The sequence below is a fragment of the Andrographis paniculata genome, unplaced genomic scaffold (assembly GCF_009805555.1).
Source record: "Andrographis paniculata isolate CXL003 unplaced genomic scaffold, ASM980555v1 Contig37END, whole genome shotgun sequence".
Classification (NCBI taxonomy): Eukaryota; Viridiplantae; Streptophyta; class Magnoliopsida; order Lamiales; family Acanthaceae; genus Andrographis; species Andrographis paniculata.
The window spans coordinates 1,050,391-1,078,290 of NW_026137570.1; the positions used below are offsets into that span (position 1 = coordinate 1,050,391).

General features: G+C 34.5%; 4 protein-coding genes across 8 annotated transcripts; 1 reads left to right on the plus strand and 3 right to left on the minus strand.

Moving 5' to 3' along the window:
- Positions 1–2,280: 2,280 nt before the first annotated feature.
- On the minus strand, positions 2,281–10,797 carry LOC127250288 (extra-large guanine nucleotide-binding protein 3). 3 transcript variants are annotated; one of them, XR_007838657.1, is made up of 10 exons: positions 9,044–10,797; positions 8,802–8,939; positions 7,756–7,860; positions 7,497–7,676; positions 6,864–7,041; positions 6,438–6,685; positions 5,441–5,613; positions 3,953–4,580; positions 3,337–3,449; positions 2,281–3,002 (listed from the first exon to the last, which is right to left on the minus strand). XR_007838657.1 is itself a non-coding variant. In XM_051273480.1 (9 exons), the coding sequence occupies exons 1-8, from the start codon at positions 10,016–10,018 to the stop codon at positions 3,962–3,964; spliced, it is 2,616 nt and encodes an 871-aa protein (XP_051129437.1). In that variant the 5' UTR covers positions 10,019–10,797; the 3' UTR covers positions 2,284–3,002; positions 3,953–3,961. The 3 variants fall into 3 exon arrangements, 2 of the variants coding, with proteins under 2 accessions (XP_051129437.1, XP_051129436.1); XM_051273480.1 differs by lacking the exon at positions 3,337–3,449 and having other exon boundaries at positions 2,284–3,002; XM_051273479.1 differs by lacking the exons at positions 2,281–3,002; positions 3,337–3,449 and having other exon boundaries at positions 3,683–4,580.
- A 2,577-nt stretch (positions 10,798–13,374) lies between these two features.
- On the minus strand, positions 13,375–18,507 carry LOC127250713 (phosphomevalonate kinase, peroxisomal-like). 3 transcript variants are annotated; one of them, XM_051274124.1, is made up of 11 exons: positions 18,377–18,507; positions 17,710–17,753; positions 17,442–17,592; positions 16,478–16,575; positions 16,219–16,328; positions 16,076–16,128; positions 15,501–15,887; positions 14,958–15,056; positions 14,647–14,874; positions 14,296–14,418; positions 13,375–13,946 (listed from the first exon to the last, which is right to left on the minus strand). In XM_051274124.1, the coding sequence occupies exons 2-11, from the start codon at positions 17,715–17,717 to the stop codon at positions 13,683–13,685; spliced, it is 1,521 nt and encodes a 506-aa protein (XP_051130081.1). In that variant the 5' UTR covers positions 17,718–17,753; positions 18,377–18,507; the 3' UTR covers positions 13,375–13,682. The 3 variants fall into 3 exon arrangements, with proteins under 3 accessions (XP_051130081.1, XP_051130083.1, XP_051130082.1); XM_051274126.1 differs by having other exon boundaries at positions 18,320–18,390; XM_051274125.1 differs by lacking the exon at positions 18,377–18,507 and adding an exon at positions 18,171–18,288.
- Positions 18,508–19,445: 938 nt separating this feature from the next.
- LOC127250435 (vacuolar protein sorting-associated protein 25) lies at positions 19,446–23,428 on the minus strand. The gene is made up of 7 exons (XM_051273719.1): positions 23,273–23,428; positions 22,559–22,654; positions 21,546–21,685; positions 20,613–20,666; positions 20,447–20,535; positions 19,788–19,863; positions 19,446–19,698 (listed from the first exon to the last, which is right to left on the minus strand). Exons 2-7 carry the CDS (start codon positions 22,615–22,617, stop codon positions 19,577–19,579), a joined length of 540 nt encoding a protein of 179 aa, XP_051129676.1. The 5' UTR covers positions 22,618–22,654; positions 23,273–23,428; the 3' UTR covers positions 19,446–19,576.
- A 480-nt stretch (positions 23,429–23,908) lies between these two features.
- On the plus strand, positions 23,909–27,503 carry LOC127250436 (protein AE7-like). The gene is made up of 6 exons (XM_051273720.1): positions 23,909–24,051; positions 24,875–25,039; positions 25,560–25,674; positions 25,761–25,860; positions 26,688–26,733; positions 27,110–27,503. Exons 2-6 carry the CDS (start codon positions 24,889–24,891, stop codon positions 27,208–27,210), a joined length of 513 nt encoding a protein of 170 aa, XP_051129677.1. The 5' UTR covers positions 23,909–24,051; positions 24,875–24,888; the 3' UTR covers positions 27,211–27,503.
- Positions 27,504–27,900: the final 397 nt, after the last annotated feature.

Below are 27,900 nucleotides of genomic sequence, written 5' to 3' on the forward strand. Positions count from 1 at the left end.
AGTTCGTGAATTGGCCCTTCCATAAGAGGATCAACTGCAATCAAACACATTCATGGATACTTGCTACTACACAGATAATACCTAAGCAACCATTATTTATACCTTAAATGTCGGTGTTTGTATCAAGAGCACATACTAACATACTTGCATCAAATACCGATATGCCCTAGCGCAGATCTTACTTACCGATAAAGTTGGTATCACATGCTTCAATATCGGGTATATATACCCTGGTAACTTGTGCTTAGGTAACCAACCATTTTCGGTTCAAAATATTCACTTATTGTCGGTAATCAGGGATGAATTCATTGTAATAGTATTTCCATAACACTTTGAATTATATAAAGAGATAAACAACATATTTACTATAGATGACTAAACAAGTAAAAAATGACTTAATTATATTGTATAATGTAGAATTATACTCTAACATTCACTTGTAGATGGCTAAACAAGTTATAAATGACTAAGTTAAATTATATTAGTTGTTAGAATACATAATTTCTGTCACGAATTGAAAATCTTTAGACTCATTACATAGTAATCTACATCGTAGCACACACAACAATATTCAAGTGAACACGCTAGTCGTAATCTACTATTAGGATTTCAAGTGTTTTTTGCGTAATAGGACAAACACATCTTGTCTAAAATATTTTGACCCATGACATAATAATCAAAACTACTGCACACTTATAAACTCAATATCAATTAGCCAGAAACATTTCAAAGAAGTATAACTTGGTTGAGCTGGTAAGTACTTCAGCATGGCTCCGATGTATCCCCTATTGATTTTAATGTACTAATTCTTATCAAATTATGTACCCGGGCTCTGCTTTCATGTAAATAAAAAATATAACATTATGACATAGGTGGGTAATTGTGTACCTGCATACTTTAAATGAATGCCCGAAGTGTATGAAACGGTAATCAACACATATTTATTATAGATTGTTAAACAAGTAATGAGTGACTAGGGTAAGTTATGTTGATTGTTACTCATATACCACTGTTCCCATGGATTGATTGGTTATTTAGACCTATTACCCAGTAATACACACCGTAGCACACAAAACAATCTTTGGTCTACAAAGGTAGAGAGATGAAGTACTCCCACCGAGTTCGCGCATTGGACCCTCTGCATGGGATTGACTAAAATAAACTACATTTGAAGATACCTGGTACTACAAATCTAATGCCTATGAAATCATTATTTATATCTCTTATATTGAGGTTTATACTCGGCTCACATGGTTACATACCAGAATCATAAATGTAGATACCCTATATAAGACATTACGTACCTACAATAACAATCAAATATACTTCAGTTACGACTACATATGCTTTGGTAACCTATAGCGGGAGAACATGCATTTTTGCTTAAAATATTCACTAAATGGCAGTAACCATAAATGAATTCAACCATGGTAGTATTTCTCGTAACACCCCAAAGTGTATGGAAAGATAAACAATACATATTTACTATTAATGGTTAAACAAATCATAAATAATTAGTTAATTTATATGATAATATTCCAACGTTCACTTGTAAATGACTAAACAAGTCATGAGTAAGTAAATTAAATTATGTTGGTTGTTAGTATAAATGACTGATGTCATAAATTGAAATTCATTAGACTTATTACGATTAATTCACATTGTTTCATATACAACAACATTTGGTGAGGAGCATACTTGCATAGCGCATGACTCAACTAGATAGGCAAATGCTCCAAGCGGGTCTGCCATACCCCCAAACTCGCATGGTGTACAAAATCCTAGTAATTGTGTACTTTCTGTAGTCTAACGTGTAACTGAACAACGTAATCTTATGGCAAGGTTTTCGAGTTGTGTACCTTCATGGCTCCATTTAATGCATGTAAGGATTTAGCATATAACCTTCATAGATTCCGAAACAGATTAAGACTTAATCCTCATTTGTATGTTTCTAACGAATGTGACATGATCAACACAGTATGTTCGTGTACTTTATGTCACTGCGATTATTAATTATCAAGACCACATTGATATTGTTGGGACAGTAATACGCTACCACCAGATGTGCTTCGATAGATCAACTAAATACTCCCCCAGATAATTCGTGTGTCTCTATTCATTTATTTGAAACCTGTGTCATTGAATTATCGTACATAAAGGAGAACTGTCACATACCCGTTGTTCATGTCCATATACCATCAGAATATCCAAATTACAACAACAGTTCTACGCAATTTGAATTTTGCTATTGTATATTTACCTTCCACATTACATTTTTATCAATTATGCCAAATGTAATTACACACCAAAAAGGACGTTTAGAACAAAAACAAAAATTACACTTCAAAAGGCCTACAGTACCGCAGCTTTACAATTTCTTTTGTTGTGCCCTAGACAACCACAACGTCCACATTTTCGTGACTATTTTATTTGCTGCGAGTCATAGCATCATTTCTTCGATTCACATTACAATACGTCTTCTCCTTGGAAACAAAATCATGAATAACTCTGTCGAGCTACATCTCGATGTCTTCTCAACATTCTGCCAACTCATCGCCTTTCAAACCCTCTGCGCCTGACCGTGTCTCTCCACCGCTGCATAAACATTAGGAAGATAACACATACGTCTCATTATTCCGTTCCAATGTCACAACACCCGCTCCGCCACCACCTCCCTGTCGCCACAACACCCGCTCATCAATGCCCTCAAACTCGCCGCCTCCTCCGACTTCAATGGCGTCCTTTGAATCAATTTTTTTCCCTATCCGACAAGCCCCACCCGGCTTAAAAAAATTGACAATGCATTCAAAATGCTCGATCCTGGGCACGACGCCATACACATCTCGCAAAGCTCACCTAATCCAATCCTTTAATCGCCAAATCCAAATATACACATGCCACGAGAGAAAAAGTAAACGTCACCCGATCGAGATGAATTCCCGAGTCCTCCATCCTCGAAAACAAATTGACATCCTTTTTTTCCTGCAACATTTGTTGCAAGCCTGGAGATCATAGCGTTCTGTGTTATTATATCTCGTTCAGGCATTTCGTCGAACATCTTCTTAGCAGAACAAATGCAGCCATATTTCGAGTATATATTGATCAACATATTGCCCAATTTAATATTCGATCGAATCTCCAATTTCTCAAAAAATTATGAACCCAAACACAATCCCAACAATCTGTGTCTTAGTTTTGAAAAAAAAAAAAACTGAAAAAAAAGGTTAAGAATTGCGTTGAGTCTCATCTTATTTCAAAATTTGAGGATTTTTTGATTTCCTGATTCTAACTCTATATCGGAAAAATCCATCATTACAACTATAAGGTTGTGCTTACTTGGGTTCCGATGACATCGCTCAATTTTGACTTCCCGGCGGCTAGCCTCCATGGAAAAAAGAAGCGTATGCAAGATTTAAGTGGCTGCCGGTTTTGATTGATACCATAGTAAACTATCAAAAAATCAAGCGAGAGAAATCGAATAATCGTGTGAGGATAATTAGGCGGAGGAAGAAGGGGATGAAGGTAAAAAAAAAAAAGAAACAAAGAATTAAAACAAATATTATATGTAAAATAGGGATTGCAGTTCAAACAAATTTACGTAGGAACTGAATCTAAAGTTCATTATGCATTTAGGAACTTTTATCCAATTATCCGTAAAATTTACCAAAAAATAAAAATAAAATTCACAAAGTATCACATACATACTACCATATATATATAGAGATATAAAACTTAACCTTCGACACCATGCAAGAATCAAAAGAACACTCCCAACGAGGCTAAATGTAATCATACAACAACAACAAATCTCAAATCAAGAATTCCCTAATCTACACCCTTTTTATTTACAATCCCCAATTCAATCAAAAATCAATATAAAGTCCCCCCACACCCACCCACCCACCCTTTTTTTTTTCTCAAAAATAAAAATAAATAATTATCAAATTTTTACCTTCTCCCGCTACTCGTGGCGGAGATACGGCGGCGGCGAGCTCACGTCGGTGGTGCTATAAAACGAGTCCTCTGTGGGCGCGATATAATTCTCCTCCTTCTCATCGTCCCATCTCACCACCTCCCGAATGTATCGGAACGCCTCGTCGACGGTGGGCCGGTCGCGCGCCCGGGTCTGCCACACGAACAATTTCTGGCCGGTGAGCGAGGCATAGACATCCTTAAACTTCATGGCGACGTAGAAGTAGGCCTGCTGGGCGAGGGATTGGTTGTTGTTGTGGGGCCGGACGGGGCTGAAGTCGGAGAACCAGTCGCACGCGCCTAGCGGGGCCCGGGCGATCTTTTCTTCGAAGAGGTCGTACTTGTTTAGGATTAGGACAAACAGCGTGTCCTTGAAACACGCCTGTCTGATCACGGCCTCGAAGAGTTCCTTGTTTTGGATCATCTTGTTCTTGACCGTTGAATCGGTTGCGGGAGATGACGAGGAGGTGTCGGGAGATGCCGCCGCCCACACCTGGTCGTAGTCGCTTAGTGCGACGCAGAAAACTACCACTCGGACATCCTCGAACATTTCTACCCACTTGCAGCCTTCGGACATTCCCTTCGCGTTGATGCGGATCAGTTGGTACCTGTAATAACACGGGAGATCGAGATCAAGATCTTTAGTCTCTAGTTAAATTTAGAATAAACTACAAATTAGCTCCAGCAGAATGTGTAAAAGAAATAAAGTTACTCCAAAGTATCCCTTTTACCATTTTCGGCAGTCTCACTCCAAAGTATCCATTTCGTAATCATACATCAATACCAAAATACCCTTAACTTTTACCTAAATTACAAACACGTACAATTACTTTTTACATAAAGGGCCAAAATGTCAAAATCTCTAACATATTTTCACTAACTAATACAATACTATTGTTTCTTAATTAATCTATTACAAAATCCCAAAGAGTCCCTTTGGACCGGGACGGAGGGCATAAATTTTCCTTTTTCTATATTACAGTAAATTTATATTCAAAACACCTCATCTATCACCTATTTATATTACATAAAAAACTATTCCAATTCTATTAAAAAAAAAAAAAAAACACTATAGATTTTTTCTCAAAAAATGCAAACAAAACAAACCATAGGTGCTTAATTTAATCGAAAATTTCTAAATAATCTTTATATAGGTAATTTGTAAGTTACAATGTACAAATATAAATATAGAACCGTATGCAAAATTTTATTGCATAAAAAACTCTCATATTAGTCCAAATAATGCATAAAATTCCCCTACTTGTGCACAAAATAATACCGAAACATGAATTTTTGTGATTTTTCGATTAACACGAGCACTTACTCAACAAATTTACACAAAATATTTTTATATATTCATATATATATATAAACACATTTAATACATATGCATTTTATTTAAACATTTTTACGTCCAAATTGGCGAGACTAAGGTTACTATGTTAGGACAAGAAGTTAAAAACATTACTTGGTGAGCGGAGGCGGCGCAGATTCGAGATTTTCGCCGTAGGTTTCAGACATAGGGCTACGATCTTCCATGGCGAACTCCATAAAAGCCAAGCCGTTTCCTTGTGTGACCCCTTCAGCGTACAGTATATCGCGGTCTGAGGGCTCATACTCGTTGCTTGATATTTCAACGGCCTGACAGGCAAAATATGAATAGATCATACATAGTCCCGAAGCAAATAATATGGGATTTAGTCACACAAGAATAGAGATCGGAACTACATAGAATTGCTTATATAGATGCACAATGTGGATGCCTTAATGTATACAATTACCCAAAAATATTACTAAAAAGATACAATGTATGTATGCATTGTATACATACAATAATAAAAGTCAACAAAACACCCAAAACATCATTTCCCGTAATACTTTCACAATTCTCCTATCTCACAACAAAGACATGTAAAACTATAAACACTAAGCAAACACACTCTACTACTAAGATAATTAAATAAACATTGAAATTGGATTACATTAGGAGATTAAGAGTGTGTTCACTTACTAGGTCATTTCTATAGGATTTCCCAAAAATATTAACAAAAAAATAAAATATATAATATACAATATATACTATAACAATAAAAGTCAACAACAATAGGCATAACATCATTCCCTATTATACTTTCATGATTTTTATATCTCATAACAAAAACACTTATAAACTATAAATACTGAACAAACATACTTTAAATTTAACAACCATTGAAGTATAAAAGTAAGAACGAAACGGCACTTTCTAACAACACCATTAATATATAAGAACTAAGTTCACACAATCTTTCCGTATTATTTGCACAGATTGGTTCACATAAATGAGTTAAGCGACTCAGCTAGAATTCTATAAGTATTACAAAATTTTCGACAACCTTATGTCAAATAAATCCATTCAAGTATTCCAACAATATTAGCGACAAGGACTAAGGAATAAAGCAAAAAAAACGATGGTAGTAACTTACCCGGCTCAAAAAGTATTCGGCAACGTCGGGTAGAAAATGGAGTTCGTTCTTCCTCTTGTACGTTTCTTGTATAGCTGGATCTCGCCACACCTCTTCAACGAGCGGAGCGTATTCCCGCGTTGCCGCAGGAAAGAAAGCATCCAAATCCCCGGTTGCTATGATATCAAGGAGCCAATCGGAGAAATGCTTCAGCCGTGGATTGAGAGAAAAGATACAATGATTATCTTCCGCGGCGTCGACGCGCTCTTCTGCGTGGATTTCATAGCCAACACAGCATAAAAGCTAACGCATAATATATTTTCGACAAATATATATACATGTTACTGAAGAAATCAAATTTTTATGTGACAACCGAAGGTCAAGGAGAAAGCTTAATGATAATAACATGACAATTTATATATATTTTTAAAAATTACAATTCAATACCTGATTCAGAAACATGCTCGTTGAGACCTTGCCCAGTGGTTTTCGACAACGCCTCCTCCTCAAAACGTTCTCGCCCGTCGAGAAGAATGCTGAGGTATTTGTACATGTTGCTTTGAATCATAAGTTTGATGTCCTGCAGCTCTTCGGGCGTAAATTGTCCTCCGTACAAAAACTTCGCCTGTCATGAAAGGTAGAACGAAAGAAGACGATTAAGTACGAATAGTAAATTAGAGATTACATACCTCTGCCCTTTTTGCATTTCTTAAGTTTTTTTTACTATGCGGTTTCATCATTCCCAATAATAATATACTCTTTTTCCATACAAAACTCATGTTCAATAATTATTTCACTTAAAAATACAATAAAAATAAGAACCTACAAAAACACAAATCAAGCATACTCATACTGTGCATAGATACAAAAACTCAATGCAAGAGTACTCGATGAAAAAATTCCGTACAATTACGTTAAAAAAGGCATTGATAATTGAATGCAGAAGTATCTAAAGAAATAGGAAACTTCGAATGAAAATCATATGTTAACAAAAATACGCTACGGATGGAAATGAAAGAAAGCGGTTAAAAAAGTTACTCTTAACAAAAAGTTAAAACTTTCTAACATCAACGAATTTACCTGCTTGAAAATCGTGCTCGTTCCGGAGCCCGGAAGCCCAAGCAAAAGAAGCTTCTGGATCTTTCTCTGCTCCAGATAATTAGGTACAGCCGAATAGTTGCTCACCTCGTCCCTATGCCCTTGAGGTTGGCCTTGCGGTACAGGCAAAGAGAACAACGAGCACACGAATCGAGTGGATGCCTAAAGAAATTGGATTTAAGAAAATATTTTCCTTGTACAGTCAAAATTACTATCGAATAAAATCTTCTTGAAAAATTACCTTTTCCCATATATTTCCTCTTATGTTGTTTTGGCCTTCTTCCTCGTATCGACCATCGTCGTAAACCCAAAAATGGGTGTCACGTGGACATTGAACATTTGCAAGCTGAATCAAAAGCGATCATAGTTGGACAAAACCCGGGTGGTCTAACACACTAGAATATATAATTTAAGCTATCCTATTTTTATCTTTTACAAGAAAGAGGGAAGTCAAAGGTTGTTTATATGAAATTCTTGCACTGAAACATTCGAAAAGCCGAATCTCCACTTTACACACCAAATTTAATTCCACGGAATCAAGACCAACGTCATAAATTTGAAACTAGAGCATAAAGCATCGAAACTTCCTTATATATACTTTCAAGGAAAAACAAATGCCAGACGCAATCCTCGATTCTGCAACAAATTTAATTAATGTAATAGAATCCAATGCAGCTGTCATAAACTTTTTTTATAAATGTCTTAACGTCAACGAGTTCAAGATTTCCTAAACTATAAAGAAGGAAAAGTTACTGAAATATTACACATGAAAATATCGATCAAGAAAAAAGCTTCATAACTAACTACAATCATGACCTCAAAATTTTTTGACCCCACACGAATCGATATTTAAATTCCAATCTATAACAGAAACTACTTTTAGCAACTTTTTATCAAATCTTATAAATGCTACTCGGCTCGAAATTCTTTGAAGGATTTTGCCAAAAACCAACTATTCATCCAAAATCCCCCCCTCCCCCACAAAACTTCAAATCAAACAACTAATTTTCATTTTCTATATTATACTTAAAATTAATTTTACATTCAAAACTTCACGTCAACATCCTGTTTATATCCCATCATATATCTATTACAAATCAAAATTTTTACTATTCAAATCTCAACTCAAAATCCAAAGGCCTAAACAAACACACCCTAAATATCCTTTCAATTGAATTGTAGAAAATAATCACTAAAAATGCCCAAAACAAATCGACCCTAGACTATAGACTGCTATCGAATTCTTTAGCTAAATACATTACATTGCCATAGAAACTTAAAACTAACCTTTAGTATCCTCAACTCAAGTTTTGTGATCTGCCGACCGTTAATATACACCTCCGTATTCCCATTGCTAGCGTCGGGACTAAGCTTTCCCGTAAAATTCAAGTTCGAACTAATAATTCTATCGGGCTTCTCTCCCTCCTAACAAATCAACAAAACCAAAAAAAGTATAAACTTTTGTCAATATAGCAATGCAAACGAAATAAATAAACATTGAAAAAAACGAGTTAACCAACGATTTTCACCTTCCCCCAAAGGCCCGACTCTTTATCGTACCAATACCTCCCCGGCTTCAATTTCTTCGGCGGCAGCGGGCACCCGAGAAGCTCCGCCATTTCCTCCGATTTCAAAGGGTACCCGTTCACGACGAGCTGCTCCGGCCGAAGCTGATTCGCCGAGCATTCCTTCTCGGCGTTCATTATTTGCTTGACCTCCAAAGGGCTGAGCAGCCGCGACAACAAGCTCGAATTTTTCCCCAATTTCGACCGTTTCGACTCGTCAATCGCCTCGCCGATACACGTCACACATTTACGCCCTTCCGGCATCGATCCCATCGCCCGCAGCACGCAATTCCCACAATACTTGGCGTCGCACACGAGGCACGCTTCTTTGTTCTCCCACTTCCCTTTTCCGCACCTGTAACACACTCTCGTCTTCTTCCTCTTCTTCTTCTCCTTCGTCACTCCGACGTACTCCGGAAATACTTGCTTCTCTCCATCCATCGATCTTCTCTCCGACCTCTCGACCCTATTGTACGTCGTATTGAACGTAACCACCGTCGCTCTTTTTCCCTCTCCGGCCAGCCCCCTAGGCCCCCCTGGATCATCATTCCCCGAGGCAGGCGACCCCGAACCCGACGGCGAGCTGAAACCATCATTCTGCAATACGGAAGCCATCGATTCCGAACTTCCGGACATCCTAGGACTCTGATTGCCGGGACTAGCTACATTCGCAATACGAGACATCGGTAAAGGGATTGGTTCTATTACAGGAGCCGAATTCATCGATCTTCTAGACTCTACTATTGGATCAGCTACTGGAATCGAATCCACATTCATGTTAAGAGGCTCGACTCTAGGCAGATCATACATTACAGGCGGGCCTTTGTACTCTAATGCTATCGAATAATCCAACTTATCGCCGTCGTCGGGGATCGGAGCCCCCGGAGGAAGCATTTTCCTCACCATCTCCCTCCAATCATCTCCGCCATTGTTATCCATCTTTTTTCACAACACGATTTTCCACAGGCAATCAATGGGAATGTTGAAATCCCCCAAAATTCAATCGAAGATTAAAGGTATGAGCAATTAGGGTTTATTATTACAAAGGATAGGAGAACTAAACTAAAGATTACACAAAATTATGATGTAAAGAGCTCGTAAATCGATCATCAAAGCCATATCAGAAGCAATTAAGATCTCTGTGATAATGCCTGACACCCTAATTTTGGCGATTCAATCGATCCCAATTCCCAATCCAAAACCCTAGAAATTCAATCGAGCTAAAAGAAATTCGCAATCAAATCACTAAATCAACAGAAAATTTTGCAAAATCCCAGTCACCAAATTTCAATCCCCGAATCGATTCCCCAATTTTCGCCATCACCAAAAAACCTCGAAATTAAAAAAGTGGGGGTTCAGAAAAATGGTGGTGATGATACAGTGGGGTAGAAAATGGGGAAGAAAGAGTTCTTCAAGTAAGGATGGAGCATTAAATGGATCGATTTGGGGAAGTTGGGTGAAAAACTACCACCAAATAAAGGCAACCTTTTCTACAAAAGATCTGGAAAATGGAAATCAAGAGGAGTTGAAGGGAGAGAATCTACCCTTTTAGAGAGAGAAAGATTTATATATATACATACAGATACATACACATATATAATAGAAATAGATATCATTACACAGTACATCTCTGTTGTTGTATGTACTGCAAAAAGATAAGGATGGGATTTCTATGTAGAGCTAGCTGGACGATGGTAAAGAATTCTTTATATTTCTCTCTCTAATTTATACGAGAGAGTGGGGAGTGGGGTGGGTCAGGGTGTGGACAATCATATGATGGTGGAGGGAGGAGATGACTATGAGGGGTTTGGGGGGTGTGACAGAGGGGCTGCTGATGGTGAAAATGGACGGTGCTGATGTATTTGGGACTTGAGGTCCGGGACCTTGTGATGTTTAAAAATGGCGGAGGCATGCTCTCTTTGTTGTTGAAGGTTGAAGCTGGTCTTTCGAATATCTATTCATGGGTATAATCGTCATTTGTAGTGACGTTGAAAATCGCCTGATGTTTTGGTATATTTGCAGGAAGGACCCTAGAGTTTCTCATAATTACTATGGCCGGGAGAATTAACCTCAGACTGTCGAATTAATGAATCATACAATATTAATAAATCGCTTGATGTTTTATTATATCTGCGGCAAGGACCCTAGAGTTTCTCATAATTACTATGGCCCGGAGAATTAACCTCAGACTGTCGAATTAATGAATCATACAATATTAATAAATAGCCTGATATTTTATTATATTTGCGGTAAGGACCCTAGAGTTTCTCATAATTACTATGGCCGGGAGATATCAACCTCAGACTGTCGAAGTAATGAATCATATAAATATTACTCCCCCTCTCGTATTAATGTCTATTTTTATTTATAGCAAATCATTTTTATAATATAATATTCCCTTAGTATAAGAATCCTTTGAAATTTTGAAATAAATTAATAAACTTAGTAAAAATATGTAAGAAATTTTTGATATTTTTATTTTTTTGATTTTTTTATATAAAATAGTTGCAATGATATATTTGTAATTTGGATAAAAATTAAAAAATATTAATCATAACTTGTGTCTAACTAAAATAGAAGGGAATTTATTTAATTAGAAAAGAGATAAATTTATTTATATAAATATTTATTATTTTTTTATAAACATTTTTTAATTGAATCAAATAAAAATCATATTATTTGACTGCTATCAAGCAGCGTAAATATTTACCTATTCACTAATAAAAAAATAATAATTTAATACAAAATATTATTTTTAATATTATCTTAACATCTATCCAAAAATGAAAAATGAACCCATCCTTAAAAAAACACACAAACACAACCAACCACCTAGCACGTTTTAGCCAAATATTTAAAGCAGCGGTGTGTTTTACTATTGATTATTTTTATATTCTGAATTTGATTTAAATAGTAATTTATATAACATATATTTATTTAAAATCATTCAAGTGGAGATTCATAATCAAAACAATACAGGCACATAACAGAACAAAACAAAACAGAGCATCCCTGTGGAAAAGTTGAACAAATCTTCCAAATGTAAAGATTAGGAGAGATTTCTAGGCAACATATATATAAACTGAACATGATTGTTCAATAATAATAATAATAATTATTACTATTATTATTCTTGAAATCACTCAATAAAAGTGGCCATGTGAATGGCACTGTAAGAAGGATAGGATGAATCCAATCCACTCACACATTTTTTGTTTGTGTTACACAACAGAGAATATTCCCTCAAAATCACATTTTGTCCCCAACGTCATCCCCACCCCACCCCACCCCACCTCACCCCACTCCCACTTGAATCAATCAACTTTCCTCTCCTAATTTTTCACACCCCAACATATAACTTTAGATACATTACTCAAAATTTGCCACTATAATATATAGAAAAGAAAATTTATTCAAAAGAGTTAGAGATCATCCTCTACTCATATTATGTTTTATTTTATTGTCCAAGGGAGGAATATTTGATGACATCTTCCAAACATCCCATCTTCTTATTCTTAATTAGACCATTAAAAGTATATTCATTTTTTTACCATTTTAATTTGTTTACTAAAATTATATTTATATCATGTTTAGTAAAAAAAGTACAAACCATTCTTCAAAATATGACTACTAATTTTCTATCTATTTACAAATCGTACAAATGACACTAGTGGATTCCATATATTTTTTACAGTCAACACACACTAGTATTTGTTTACATAATATCTAAGTTTCATTTTTACTTTTATAGAATTTCAAAGAAATATACATAAAAAAAAAAAAAACAACTTTAAAAATACTATTTCTCTATCTAGTTAATTTTTTTGGAATACTACATAAATAGCATATGCAAGATTTACTAAAATATAAAGATATTTCATGCTATTTACAAACTAGATAAAAAAAAAAGCTTCATATCAGTTTTCACCAAACTACTGGTGTGTTCGTTTGGCAAGTTTTTCAAGATTTTTACTAATTCACCAAATTTTTCTTAAAAAAAATAAATCAAATGCTGATTTTTTATTTTGTATGTTATACTAAAAATCAATTTTATATTCAAAATATCACATCACTACCTATTTATTTATATAACGTAATACAACTAGTTCAAAATTTTTACTATTAAAATTCCAACTCAAAATCCAAACCCCAAAACAAATGCACCCTAGATATATCTATTAATTCATGTTATCAATTAAGTTTCATCCATAAACAAGTTTTGTGTTCTTCACTCAAGTATATAATCCATATCCCATCAAATATGCAGTAATAACAAGCATGTTATGTAAACAACATAAACACAAAAATATAGTAATAATGGCAAACTCAGGAAAACATTGAAAATCCGTACAGCAGAATAACCAAGAATCTTCAAATCATGCTCCAAAAGCTCCCCAAAACATTATCTAAACAGGCTTATTAAGAAAATCCAATAATAATGAAACACACAAATAAGAAATTCTACCACACAAGCTTATAATTTCATAGCAAGAATCTCACTTAAGCATGCCATATATTAAGAACCAGTAATTAGCTAAAGATCGTTACCTGATTTTTAGCTGTTATGATTTGGTGTATAATGGTTTTGATCTGTTGAGGCCACTCAGATGGGAACCGAAGAAATAGCACCAGTAATTGCTGTAGTTCGCGGATCATTGCTCTCCAAGCAAACACCACGAGGATCTTCTCTCACTAGCAAGGCAAGAACATTGAGTGAACTCCAGATTTCGATCACTTTGCTGCTGGAGTCACCCAAGGTGACAGCAAATACTGCATCGAACCCACCTGCACCCGGGACACCAGCCAACAGAACCCCTTCTGTGTTCATTGTGGTGTCTAGCAGTTGGGACTGTGACTCGGGCTCAATCTATGAGGGAGATGCAAGAAAAATGAAAGATCAGATAGGAATTGTGTTTCTGTAAAGTACTGTATAATGATAGTGATGGCCTAAAACACATTTGTTTATTGTCTTCAAGTATTACGACCAATGGTGTGCTTCTTGGAATGTCGAAACAGATAGATGTTATTCTAAGGAAAGATTGATTCAGCCTTTGACTAGTTACAAGCATGTTAGAGAAATCCATATAAGGGTCACTTGTGCAATGAGGAAGTTTTGTTAGCATAATCATCTTAAAAGAATTCGATGTAAATAGAGAGACAGGTAGATAAAGATAGAACTCAAGTAACATGTTTCAGCAGAAAGGAGAAGAACCTACGGGAATTCCGGCAGCCACACCCATTTTACGCATGTTACTCCTGATAGCAAGCATGGCATCTCTAGCTCCTACAAGCTCTTTAATTACTTCTATTTGGGTTGGGTCTGCAGCTCTCTCTGTCCACTGTAAAAAAAATTCGGAGCAAACGTTGAAAAAATAAAATGAAATACTAATAAGGGAAAATAAACAGTTCAGAGAGTTAAAGAACAAGATGTCTAATTCGCCCATGTTAGTCTTCTAGTAATATGTTTCACAGCAGTACGATTTTAAGCATAGAAACTACACTTTAATTTTGACATCAATAAATGGAGTCAACAAATTTTTGAATTTGCAAGATATATATATATATACCTTCTCTGATATAAGCTTGCTGCAAATGTTGATTGCGTTTTCATATGCATCATTATTTGTTTTTGCTAATCTGCATAAGGCATTCAGGTGCATTTCCAGGGTGGAATTTGCTTCCGACAACTTCTTCCATGTTTCCAAAGAGTTTTGAGGATCAGACTTTTGCCATTTTTTTACAGCACCAACCATTGAGACTGTTGACGATCCACCCGTCCCAGGCTCTCCAAGCAACTGCACGAATGTCATAATTACAAAATCAGCTACAATTAAGAACTAACCAAAACAAGTATCTGACCATATATTTTGGAACTTACTAATGTCATCATTGGAGGCAGCGAAAATTTTGTCCTCTCATGGTCCCAGTTGGCATTTAGCACATCTCCTATGGCTTCTTTTATTGACACATTATGTTCCTGAAACCAAACAAAGAACCAATTTTCTAAATGGCACACCATTCAGCATATATATAGCAAGTTCTGAAAAAACCATCCACTTGCTTTGGAAATTTCGTTACAGAAACATATACGATCTATGTCACAAATATATACAAATTTGTAATTAATTATAATTTCTAAATTCAGTGATCCACTGCCCCTGCATACGATGATGTGCACTTATGTCCTAAATGATGTCATTTCTAGTTTCCAAAGAAAGTCCATATGAAACTCTCTGACATTATCAAATGATCATACACTTCCAAAAAAAAAAATGGTGGCCCTGGTCAAAGACTCAAAGATTCTCAATTTCTAATAAAGACAGTAACATCTATAAGACAATCGCATTTGAGAAGAAAATTGAACTCATTCAAAATTCCACACCATATCAGATTTCTTCAGCGGGTTCAGAATGATTAATACCTGAGCAGAAGAAAGTACTTCTGGTGAAAATCTGACATACCGTTGACTGCCATATACAGCAGAACTCACATCAAAACCACTTCCAATTTTACCCTGGGCTATACAATGAGCAGTTTGAGCAATAATATGGGCAACGTCGAGGTCACTGGAAAATTCATTCCATTGAAGAGGGTCTTCAGATTCTGATGGAAGAATGACCACTCCAAGGTAATGAAGTAGCGCTGCGACAACTGCAGTTGTCATGGCCGCTGATGAGCCTAGTCCAGTTTTAGCAACTTCAGGTTTGCTTTCCTGTCCACTTGACTCTTCTGTGTTGAAGGTAATAGGAGAAAATGGTGGAAGGGAAGCCAATGATTCTGGAGTCAAAGGCAGGGCACGTTCTTCAATCTGCCCAGGAAGATAATATAATCTTGCTGACATTTTACATAACCAAATCATGCAGAAACAAATGTGCTAATACTTGTCAAACACACCGTGAAAAATAGAACCACATGCATGGTAAAGAGGATTGAATGACTCTACGCATACATATATTAAATATTTTCACCGATATGAAAAAGTCGGAGTAAGCATACCAGGTTACGGTATGAGTAAAATTCATTACAGCCCAATATAGTTATGTCCAGGCCTGCATCACTAATACACAATACACATTAGAATTTCTCATATCACTGAATCTAGAATAATAGTAATAAAAGATCTCCCTGTAAGATATTACCCAGCAACAGAAGTTTTTGTAGGTCATCCATCTTAGTTTTGTCCAATCTAGTTTCTGCAGCTGCTACGGCGTATTGTAATGCATGTTCTACAAATGGGTTTCTTGACCCGCTGAAGATGAAAAGAGCAGAAACCTCTGCTTCAGAAGGTGATTAATAAAATTATTTGTTAAGAACTGATGCAACTAAAAGTCTAAATCACAAATGGATTCCATATTCAAATCTTACTGTCAAAGTGAAAACACAGTATTGATAGTTTACCTCGAAGATGTACACTGCAGCTGAAAATCCTTAAGTGACAACTTGTACATGGTTTCTCTTGCCATCTGAGGAGAAGTCAGCTTCACATCCGTCCATGCCTGAATTGAATATATAAGGGCATTAATTTCTTCTATAGAAGGAATATGGGTATTACTATCAAACATTTCAACCATTAGGTAGCTTACTCATAATAGATGGGGACAAAAAGTTAACTTTCTTATGCGTCAATAAATTACCCATCAAGTACATGCAATTATTCTAGGAAACAATATGCATAATATGACAAAATCTCCATCCAAATGGTTAAAGGGTTTGTGTATCAATGGGTTTGTTTACTTGTGATTTCTACACCCCTTTTTATATATATATATTTAATCTACGAATTTCCCTCCAAAAACATCACTTAACACCAAATTTCTACTCAACACATCACATTCAATAACTATTTAACTGAAAAGAATCAAAAGAATACACACACAAGTAAACAATCAAAATAAAAAGATAACATGAAAAGGTTGTTAACTCAGCACACATCAAAGTTAATCGCAAGCAATGACCTCCAAACATCTAATATATCAACAAATATGTTAGAATGAGATCCAACAGAATAAGCATATAATGCGCAGTATAGCAATCACACTCGGCAATTAGAGAATAGAAACAAAAAGTTTCTATACAGAAGTTTTTAACAGTCTCAAGTTTTTAGAGAACATTGGCATAGAAAATTGAAGGAGCACCACTATACTCTTGTAATGCAAAAATATTTTGTTCATATATACAATAGGATACTCAATTTTAAAATTAAATAGGCCCATTCAGCAACTTTGTATGATGCAAAATCTCAATATAATATAAGATTCTGTATTTAACATCTGCACTATAAAGCAAACTATCTTAATAAATGATGAAAAAAGTACTCAAGCATTAAGCATAAATTATAATATTTATACCCAATATAACATACCCATGACCAACTTTCAGATTTGATTTCATCATGAAGTGGCTTCACTATTGCATAGAACCGAGCATTTGTGCTCAATACAATCCCAGCATTTGGCCTCTCCAAGATTAGGTATCCCCCGGTGATTAAAACCTTCCCCGGAGCAGAAGCGACGCTGCAAATCAACGATTTAATCACAATTAATATAAGCCAACAGTTTATCATCACCAAATATTACATAGCAGTCAGTCATGTTAAAACAATGTTCGAAACGTAGGAGAAGCAAACTCACACTGCCATTTGTACCAATTATTGTACGGCTATCCTCAAGTGGACCTGAGAACAACAACAAAGTATTCAATTGAAGATAACTTACTACATAGATAAAAGAGAAACAGTAAACAAAAAACAACAATATGTTTCCGACTCTGATTCCGATTCCGTTTTTCGTGCTATTCATCACATTTTCACCCCTAAAAAGCATTGTATCGAACTACATTTTCATTTAAAATACTCCATTCAAAATGTATTTTACAGTAAAAACTTCCTTCAAGCATTATTCAATTCAAAATATTACATCGCAAAACACATCCGAACAAACTCTGGCAGTGAGAGACATCTACAATAACGATGAAAGCTTCTTCCTAGGAAGAGTAATCCCAAATTCAATGAGGACACAAGCCAACAGTTTCCTCTTCCCCAATCAATCCAATCGTGCATCATCACAATTGATAAATTAGGTAAAATAATCACCCCAATCTCACTCAGTCCTTTCCTAATTCCACCGGAAGCTCAAATATTATTGACCAACAGGAAATTCAAATCAGTCGAGCCAAAATTGAAGAAACCCAAAACAGCGACAGACAAAATCAGAAACAAGCGCATAGGAATTCTAAGGGTACCTGTAACATGTGAATACGAATGGTAGTGGAGAAAAGGAAGAAGAAGAAGCGTCTTACCTAATTGGCGGCTGCGGAAATAAGTGAAAAGGAAGGCGACGATCAGTGGACAGTCCAATGCTCTTGCAGTCAGTCCCGCCGGCGGCTGGCCGAATTAATTAATACAAATATACTGTACGAGAATACTTATATTTATTTTTATGTTATGTTGGTATAAATTTTCAGTTTGAATTTTTTCGTAATTACTCCCTCGTCATTAAAATTATTAATAAAAAAAGAAAAGGATAAAAATAAAAATTTTGTTAGCATTTTCTTTTTTAAATACAATTTGTAATTTATTTAAGTATATATTTTGATTTTTTAATTATATATTAATTTTTAATTAAATTATTTACTAATTTTAATCTTTAATATATAATTATTTTTATTAAATAATAATTATTTATACTAATACGTTTCTTAATTACCTACTAATTATTCTTTACCTAAATCTATAGGAATAGACCCCAAATATATGAAATGGTGGGAGTATAAATTTTTAAAAAATTACGATTTCAATATAAAATATTAACTTTTATCTAGATTATATGTAGAGATATTAAACGAACTGAACCATTCGTAAACTCAGCTCAATTCGGCTCGGCTAAAGCTTATTCGCAAACGTTAACGAGCCAAGCTGAACAACATAAACAGACTCGTTTGATTAACGAACGAACACGAGCTTTGTTGGCAAACATTTGTTTAAATAATATATTTATTATAAATATATATATACATATAAAATTATAATTTATAAATAAATAAGATATTAATTTAAAATATATAAATAAAATAATTGTAAATTTTCTTTATAATTTATATATAAATTTAAAAAAATAAGACAAATGAGCACGAACGAGCTTAATCGAGCCTAAACGAATCGAATAGGAGCACGAGCTCAAACAACAAAAATTCTTAACGAGCCGAGCTCGAACACTACGAACGAGCTCGAAAGCTTAATAAAGGAACACGAGCCTTGTTCGCGAACGTTAACGAATACTTAAAATTTGGCTCGGCTCAGCTCGTTGATAGCTGTAATTATATGTTATTCATACCTAACATATAAAAAAATAAGTGAACACATCCGTGCTAACACAAATAGCCATGGCAATATATTTTATACTACTTCGAAATCCAACGGTAAAGGGGTAGAAGAATGCAGCAAATAATAGGCAAAGAGAGACCAAAAATCAGCAGACACGAAAACAGAGAGCAGCATATCTACAAATTAAATTTGATGCCTTCATCATCAGCAGAAGTTCCTTTGAAGATTGCAAGCTTCCCCTTGTGTTCAAGCTGTTTCAATGCCCGCATCAGCACCGTTCGATCCATCCCGTGAAGCTCTGTTTATAGAAAAAAACCCGACACAAACATAAACAACCAACAATAATGTAAGTGTGAGTAAAAAATAATCGAGGCCAAGATCCCTCACCTGTTCCTTGAGACTCAACACCCGAGCGTATCTCCTCAACGGTCATAATACTGTCCTCAAGACCATAGTCCTTAACCTAATAAAATGTATTGTATTGTATCTCCGTCATCAAAATATATGTCCATTTGACCGGATACAACGTTTTAAGAAAAGTAGGTAAAAATAGAAATATTTTTTTTTAAAGTAAAAAAAAAAAGTAGAAAAAAGTGGTATTTTTTTACTAAAAAAAAGAAAAATAAATTTAGATGACAACAAAAAAAGAAAGTGAAGAGAATAAATTTAGATGACAATCAAAAAAGAAAAAAGTGAGAATAAATTTGAATGAAAGAGGAAGTACATCTTATCGGAAGCAAGTAATAGCTGTCAAAATTTATGTACTCCCTCTATTCCACATAAATTGTCTTACTTTTTCTATTTTTGTCGGTCTACATAATTTGTTATTTCGATAATATGATTATACACTTTAATCATATTTTAAATTTTATTATTTATAATTTTCTTAATCTTAATTAAACTATTTAGTTATTTTAATCTATAACATTTTTCAAAATTCAACCCCCCCCCCACTCTATAAAAAACAAAACAAATTAGATTGTCTATTTTATTTTTTAATATTATACTGAAAAACACAAACTCCAAACCCCCAAAGCAAAACTCACAAATTTAATAATCAGTTCTGCCCATTCTTGTATCCGATGCCAATGGATCAGACACTTCCTGTGGCTCTTATCCAGCCATTCGGCCCGTCCTGTCGAGTTTGAACTTGATCTAGTGTGATACCAAATGTATTGAATGTATGGTGTAAACACAGTAAGGAGATTGTACCTTCTGAAACCAATGCCGACAGGAATGCCTCTCTAGCTTCGTGACTTAGAGATCCTGCGTTCCAGACAAGAAATTGGAGTTCGGCAGCAGGGATTAATAGAAAATTCTGGAGAGGGTAGATTTTTTGCACTATAGAGGACTATAGTTGGCAATTAAAAAATATAGCACTTGAGTAATCAGTGTATATTATAAAGCTCAAGAAATTGAGATAGTAAAAGCGGCAAATACATGTAATTTCGTAGATATCTAGTTAGAAGTCTAAATTTTAAAAACTTGAAATTAGTACAGCTCCTGCGTCGCCCTCACCGGTTAGCGCTGTATGACTATGAAGATATGTAACTGACATAATTTGTGGAAATTTATAGGACCGGACTTTGATAACTAACCTTTCCAACAAACAATGGACATTATTTTCAAGACGACCAACCATTCAAACCAAGAGAAGGTAGCAGCCAATGAATTTAAATTTGCATTTCAGCCATTTCTCAGTTGTAAGAAATTCCTAGCTTATCACTTTAAGTTCTATCTCATAGTCCTTTTAAAAATGGTGAAACGAGAAGTAAAGCATGACTAGCTCAACCCTTCAAGGTTTTGGAATTAGTACTTCATATAAAAGTAGGAAATTGTAAAATAAATTGCAACATATAATATGTTAAGGTTATTAAATAGTTGAATCTAAATCATTGCTAAATCAGTGCATCACTTATACAAGCAATAAAAAATCTTCAACAAAAAATTCACCTGATTCCATCTATGCTTATATTATTAGAAGTTCAAAAGACGAAACAAACTAGAAGTATTCATCAAATCCAACTATCCATTTTCCTAAGTTTCATCAATTGTTTTTCTCCTTTTCAATCAGTAAGAAGAAGAACACTATAGCAGATTAACACTATAATAACGAGATGGTAAAAAAAATAAAAGAGTGGTTACTTTCAATCACCGGATTGCTAAACAACGGGAAGTCTTCATCAAGTCCAATGGTAAAAACTTTTTGGGTCCGACAATAATCAAGTATCAACTCCTTCCAGAGTTGTACCTGTTTTTCTCTAGTGTCTCTCACTGGCTGCAAACTAGAAGAATGAAAAACATTACCATGGAAATGAATTAAGCCCTCAAACCCAAATATTAAATGAATCAGACAATATGAGGTTGACTTGTGTTAACTAAGACAGTAAATGATCAGCATACAACTGCAGCCATATATCTGTCTCATTCCATTCCACCGACACATATAGTTTCTGATATCTTCAACTTTATTAAAAATCATTATGGGTTTTTTCACTTGTGTTTCTTTACCCCATTTTTTAAAATTCAATCTACCATTTCCCTCCGAAAGCATTACAGCTAATACCCATTTTCCATTGAAAAATCCATTGAACAACTATTTTCACCTCAAAAACATTTAAAAACACAAAACAAGAACAAAAACAAAAGCACAAGTGAACAAGCCCATAATAGAAGCATCTGCTATCCAAAACATTAGATGTATCATCCAATCTAGCAAAATATGTCACCTGAAAATGATTGACTAGTTCTGCAATCTGTATAAATTCATCCACTCCATAATGGTAAAACTCAAGGATACGAAAGCCAACTTTAAAAAGATATACTAAACTCTAAGAAAAATTTTGGAATAGATAGAAATACAATTAGAGCCCCTTCAACTCCAGATTATTAAACCTTCCTTCAATGTAAAACACAAATTCATCTATATGATTAGATCAACTTAAACACTTGCTCTTTTTTCTTTCTCTAACAAAGTTCTGCCACAAACTTAAGCTTTGGCAATAAATCTCACCCTCTTCATCAAACAATATGGAACACCATTATCTGGAGTGGCATTGAACATATGCTATCTCATACAGTATCATCCAAATAACTAACAAAGGTTCAACCCAAAAACCCAAAACAAAACAAAAAAAAACAAAAATTGGAGGCATTACGTGAAATATGGAGGGTAATTGAAGAAGTGGGGCAGCCTAAATTCACCCAAATTCTGCATATCCTGCCCCTCTTTGCTTTGAACAGGAATCAGTGGCCTGCATGTACAAAATTAGCAGCTACAAGTAAAGAGTGGGATAAGAATTCTAAATCATAGAGCTCTAAGAATACTGATTAAAGCCGGCAGCCAGTGTATTTCAGATAGTCCAAATAGTGTTCATTCATAGCTTTATTACTTAGACAGTCCTCTGGCTCAGCAAAAGACCAAGGCAAATTATACGGGAATGAATTCAAGGAACTCTCTACTTTGAATATAAAAAATTCTTGAATAAAGGCAATCTATATATATGTGTATTATACTTATCTCACTCACATTATTGTGAATCGGTACCTAAACCAGGAATCAATCGCTATATTGTGTAATTCATGAAAAACCTAAACCACTTCAATTAAAAAAAAAAAAAAAAAAAAAAAAAAAAAAAAAAAGAAGCATAATTCTTCCAACAAAAGAAACACAAAGTGTACCCAATGATTCATCTAAGAAACGCACAAACCAACAAAAATTAAACCAATAAACTCAAGCCATCGAATCAATCTATAACTTAACACAGTTACTTACAACTAACACCAAACAATTGAAACAGAAAATACCATAGCATCCGGGCATTGAAAAACTGATAACATAAAATAATTCGAAAATAGTGTAGGAATCTTACAAAGCCTCCGACGATTGACGAAAGTGTAAAAGAAGTATGTTCAACGACGATGAAGCTGCCCTGTCTTCGAGGCCGACGTCGATGACCGGAGAAGAAAACTTCGACGAGAAATGTCGAAAGACGGCTTCTTGTTCTTGATTGATTTGTAAAATGGACGAAATTAAAATACAGTATTTAAAAATATATAAATATATTAAAAAGGGCTGTGTCCTTTCCCGAGTCGGATCGGGTTGGACGCTATAGGGTAGAGTTGTCAGACGGTTTCGAACCGCCGGTTCATTAAACCGGAACAGAAATAGAAGTTTTATCGGTTCAGTTTCGGTCCAAATTTTAAGACATCAAAACGGCGGTTCTGATTTAATTCATCTCAAACCCTACCCACAAAAACACGTTGCGGCGGTTCTCGGTAGAAAAACGTTGGGGAAAAATGCACGATGAACCGTGAAAATTCCGGTTTTTAATGTAACGGCGGTTTCGATTCAAACTGGAATATTCGGTTCGAAATCGGTGAACCGCCGGTCTGGACCGGAGGCTCGAAACGGAAACCGATTATACGGGTGCGCCCGGTTAACTCGTTTCAACCCGGATTATACGGGTCAGCCCGTTTACCGACCTATATAATCCTCAAGGCCCGTTTCTATTTTTCCCCCTTCTTCCTCGTACGCGAATTTGTGTCGCCTCTGCTCTATCCAATCGACAATTTTTCTCGTTCGTACCTTCCACTGACGTGATTTGGATTTCTGATCGTTTGATCATCCTTCTGTCTCTTTTATTGTAGGGTAAGATTTTTATGCTGGTTTTAGGGTTTTGAGGTTGAGGAATTTCGTTTATGGAATGTCTTTTTTTGCCTTTTTGTTATGCAGTTATTTTGATTGTGATATTATTGTTTGCAGTGAGTTTTATGTTATTAATAATTCTTTGAAAGGGATTTCTTGGCAAGGGATTGTATTTCTAGTTATGCAGATTATTTGATTGTGATGTGATGATTTTGTTTCTGATTATTTTGGCTTTCAATTTAATAAATCATTTTTGTGGATGGTGGAGTGATTGTCTGAGCCAAACATTGTTGTTTAGATGCCTTCAGGAAGTTTCTACGTCTTAAAGTTAATATCTTGTGGTGTTCGATGATATGTTGTAGGCAGGCTGTAGACTTGCAGTGTGTTACATAGATCATTCGGTGGAAGTATTACAATATTGGCTATCCAAAGATATTTTGATTCTATATTTGGTTTTCCGAGCTTGAATTTTTTAGCATTCTTTTCAAATTTTTGTATGGTGACCATGTGTAACTCATGATTTTTCCCTATAAAATTTCATTTGGTGCACTAGAGTAAGGACAAAGATAGCACTTTGCTATGTTCATTTCCTCACATTTTTTTTTAATTTAAAAAAGGAATGAAATAGTGTGTCATTTTGATTTTAATGATAGTGATTGTATCTGTATTTTTGGATGATTTGCATTTATGTAGCTACATTTTATGCCGACTGGATGGTTCTGTTTAGGTTTGCTGATGAGTTATGTATATATCACAATGTTCATTCAAACTGCTTATAATATTTGTTGGCTTTAGTTGATATCTTCAATCTTCTATTATGTATCAGGTTGAGAAGTCACCATGGTTTCAGGGTTAATAAACGCTAACCCCATTGTGTATGGAAAAAAGGACCGTCGATCTCGAAGTGTGCCTAGTGAAGTGGACGAATATGCAAGAGAAGAAATTGACCAACTAGAAATTTTTGATATCCTTCAGTGCATTTTATGTGTTTGTTAGTATGAACCTTTCATACTTAAATTGAGTTTAAATGTTTTAGATTTTTGAGGGGTTGGGAATTTATTGCTCAATAGTCCATTAAATATATGAACCTTTGCTTTATATTTTGAGTTAGATGTTGGCCAAAGATTTTCATAGTGAAGTTTTGATTGCGGCAACTTTTTCTCACTTCTTAAAGCCATCCTCTTTGTGGTGCTAATGGTAACTTATTGTTTGTACAGATGCATGCTTTAAGCTCTAGTTAGGTGATTTCTGAATCAGCTTGTTGCTTCTCATTTTTCGGTATCTTATTTGAACTCTTCCGGTGTTTTAAGGTGGTGGTTTATTTGTATTTCAAGGAAATCTTCATTTTACGATTAAAATAATATGTTCTGCAAATATACATTCTGCTAATCTACTGGTTCTATGATTCTGTCTATATGCTTTTCATGGTAGTTTGGAGTCGAGCAACTGCCTGAAGATTGATACCTGGCACAAAACCATTTTGTGGCAAATAAATTGTTACACTTAATTAGCTATTGTACATCATATTAGAGATATCAAAGATCCCGAACACCCTTATTCATTGGAAGAGCTGAAAGTTATAACAGAAGATTCCATTGAGGTGGAGGATGGCCGCAGTTCTGTAAGGTAGAAATATATGCATGTTCGATGCACTATTCTTTGTTAGTTATGAAATTTTTTAATCCTAACTTATTGAAACTTATCTGTTTTAGAGTCACGTTTACACCAACAGTTGAGCATTGCAGTATGGCTACAGTTATTGGCTTGTGTTTGCGGGTCAAATTGATGCGATCGTTGCCACCTCGATTCAAGGTACCCTTGTCCAGAATCTTTTGTGTGACATTTACTAATTAGTACTCTCTCCATCCCACTTAATTTGTCCACTATTTTTATTTTCGGCCGTTCCACATAATTTGTCATTCTATTTTTTTGACATATAATTATACATTTTAATGGCATTTTAAAATTCATAATTTATATTTTTTTTTATTTTAATTAAATTATTAATCATTTTAATTTTAATCTATAATTATTCTTATTAAATCATAATTATGCTAAATGGGACAATTTACCTGGGACGGAGAGTATGTGTCCGTGAATCTTAGCGGGTTTAAGCTGTTCTAAAATCTGAAAATGCATTTATGTTATACACACTATGCCTTTATTTCAATATTGCTTTAAATTTCTGGTTACAGATTGTAGGCTTTGTTTCCGTTGATCTTGTATTTGTATTTTATGTTTAAATAGTGGTTGAATTTGATGTTTTGTGATAGTAAATAGCATACTTTTATATGGAATAGCGAAAGTTGCATAGCAAAGAAGTTGCATACTTTTATACTTTCGGAGTCATATTTTTATTCTCTCACAGAAAAATCACATCTAAATTAATGTTCAAGTCAAAACTCAAAACCAAACGCCAAAAGAAAACACGTATGCCTACCTTGGGACGAAAATCTAATAATCTTTGCTTTTATTTTCTTATGGGAAAAAATCTTTGCAACATCTCGCTTAATTTGTGATGTCTTTGCATTTTCATTTTTTATCTTTTTGAAATAACATAGTGTTTGATAGATGTAATAATTTTCTTATATATATAAATTGATAAATTAAAAGTCTTCTCCCCCATTCTTTCTTCGCAGGTGGATATCAGAGTAGCACCGGGTACACATGCCACTGAAGCTGCAGGTCTCTCTCTTTCTCTCCCTCTCTCTCTCTCTCTCTCTATATATATATATATATATGCCCAACTGTTGTAGCTTTGTCTATGATGATTACCCGGTAGGACGAGGCTTATATATGTAGATTTTTTCGTCGATTTTCACCTTAAGTTAATTACTTGTGCAATGAACACATTATATATGGGGGATTTCTAGGCTGTAAAATTCAAGCATTTTTGCTATTGCTACTCGGCATAAACCTAAACCAAATAACAAACATTTTAATTCTTAGACAGTATGCATTTACTCATCTAGGAATGGTCACTAATCTTACTCTAATCATCGCATTCTTGTTTCACACCCCAATTTTACTACCCTGACTCGACTGATGTATTGTTTTGCAGTAAATAAACAGCTGAACGACAAGGAAAGAGTGGCTGCGGCTTTAGAAAATCCCAATATTGTCGACATGGTCAACGATTGCCTTGCGCCTTCTTATGAATGAACAAGACAGAGGAAGATGATACAGTAATAGAAACTAAACTTTTTTTAAAGTCTTTGTTTTTTTTTAGCATTTTCATCTATAACTTGATTTGTTCTTCCCAGTTCCCACTTATTTCGTGTTTTGCTTCTGTTTGTGTTGTAAAATTGTGTTTAGCAAGCTGTTCGATTGAAACAATAATTTATTTTGTTCTATATATATATATATATATATATGTATGTATGTATGTCAATATATTTTGTTAGTGTTGTAATGAATCAAATATTCAACTCACATTTGTTAGTATGAAGTTTTATGCGCACGGCATTCATTCAAGAGGCAGACGTGTTAAGGGTGTGATTGGTTTTTATTTGAAATTTAATTTAAATAATATTTGTATTTGATTTTTTTAAAAAAAAAAGTAATATATTTTTATTTGTAATGGTAAAAAAATAAAGAAATAAAAAAAAACAAAAAGGTTTTCTTGATTTGAGTTTATGTAATCGTTAGGAGTTACGTCTAATATTTTGCAAATATATATTCAATATATTGAAAATTAAGTGTAAATAAAAAAAAATATAGATCTATTTTTATAAGAGTTTGGATTAAAAGAATTTGTTTAGTAGGTTATAATTTATGTTTTTTCTTTTTTTTTAAAAAAAAAAAGATGAGATAATAATTTAATATGCTATATTTATATAAAATTAATATATT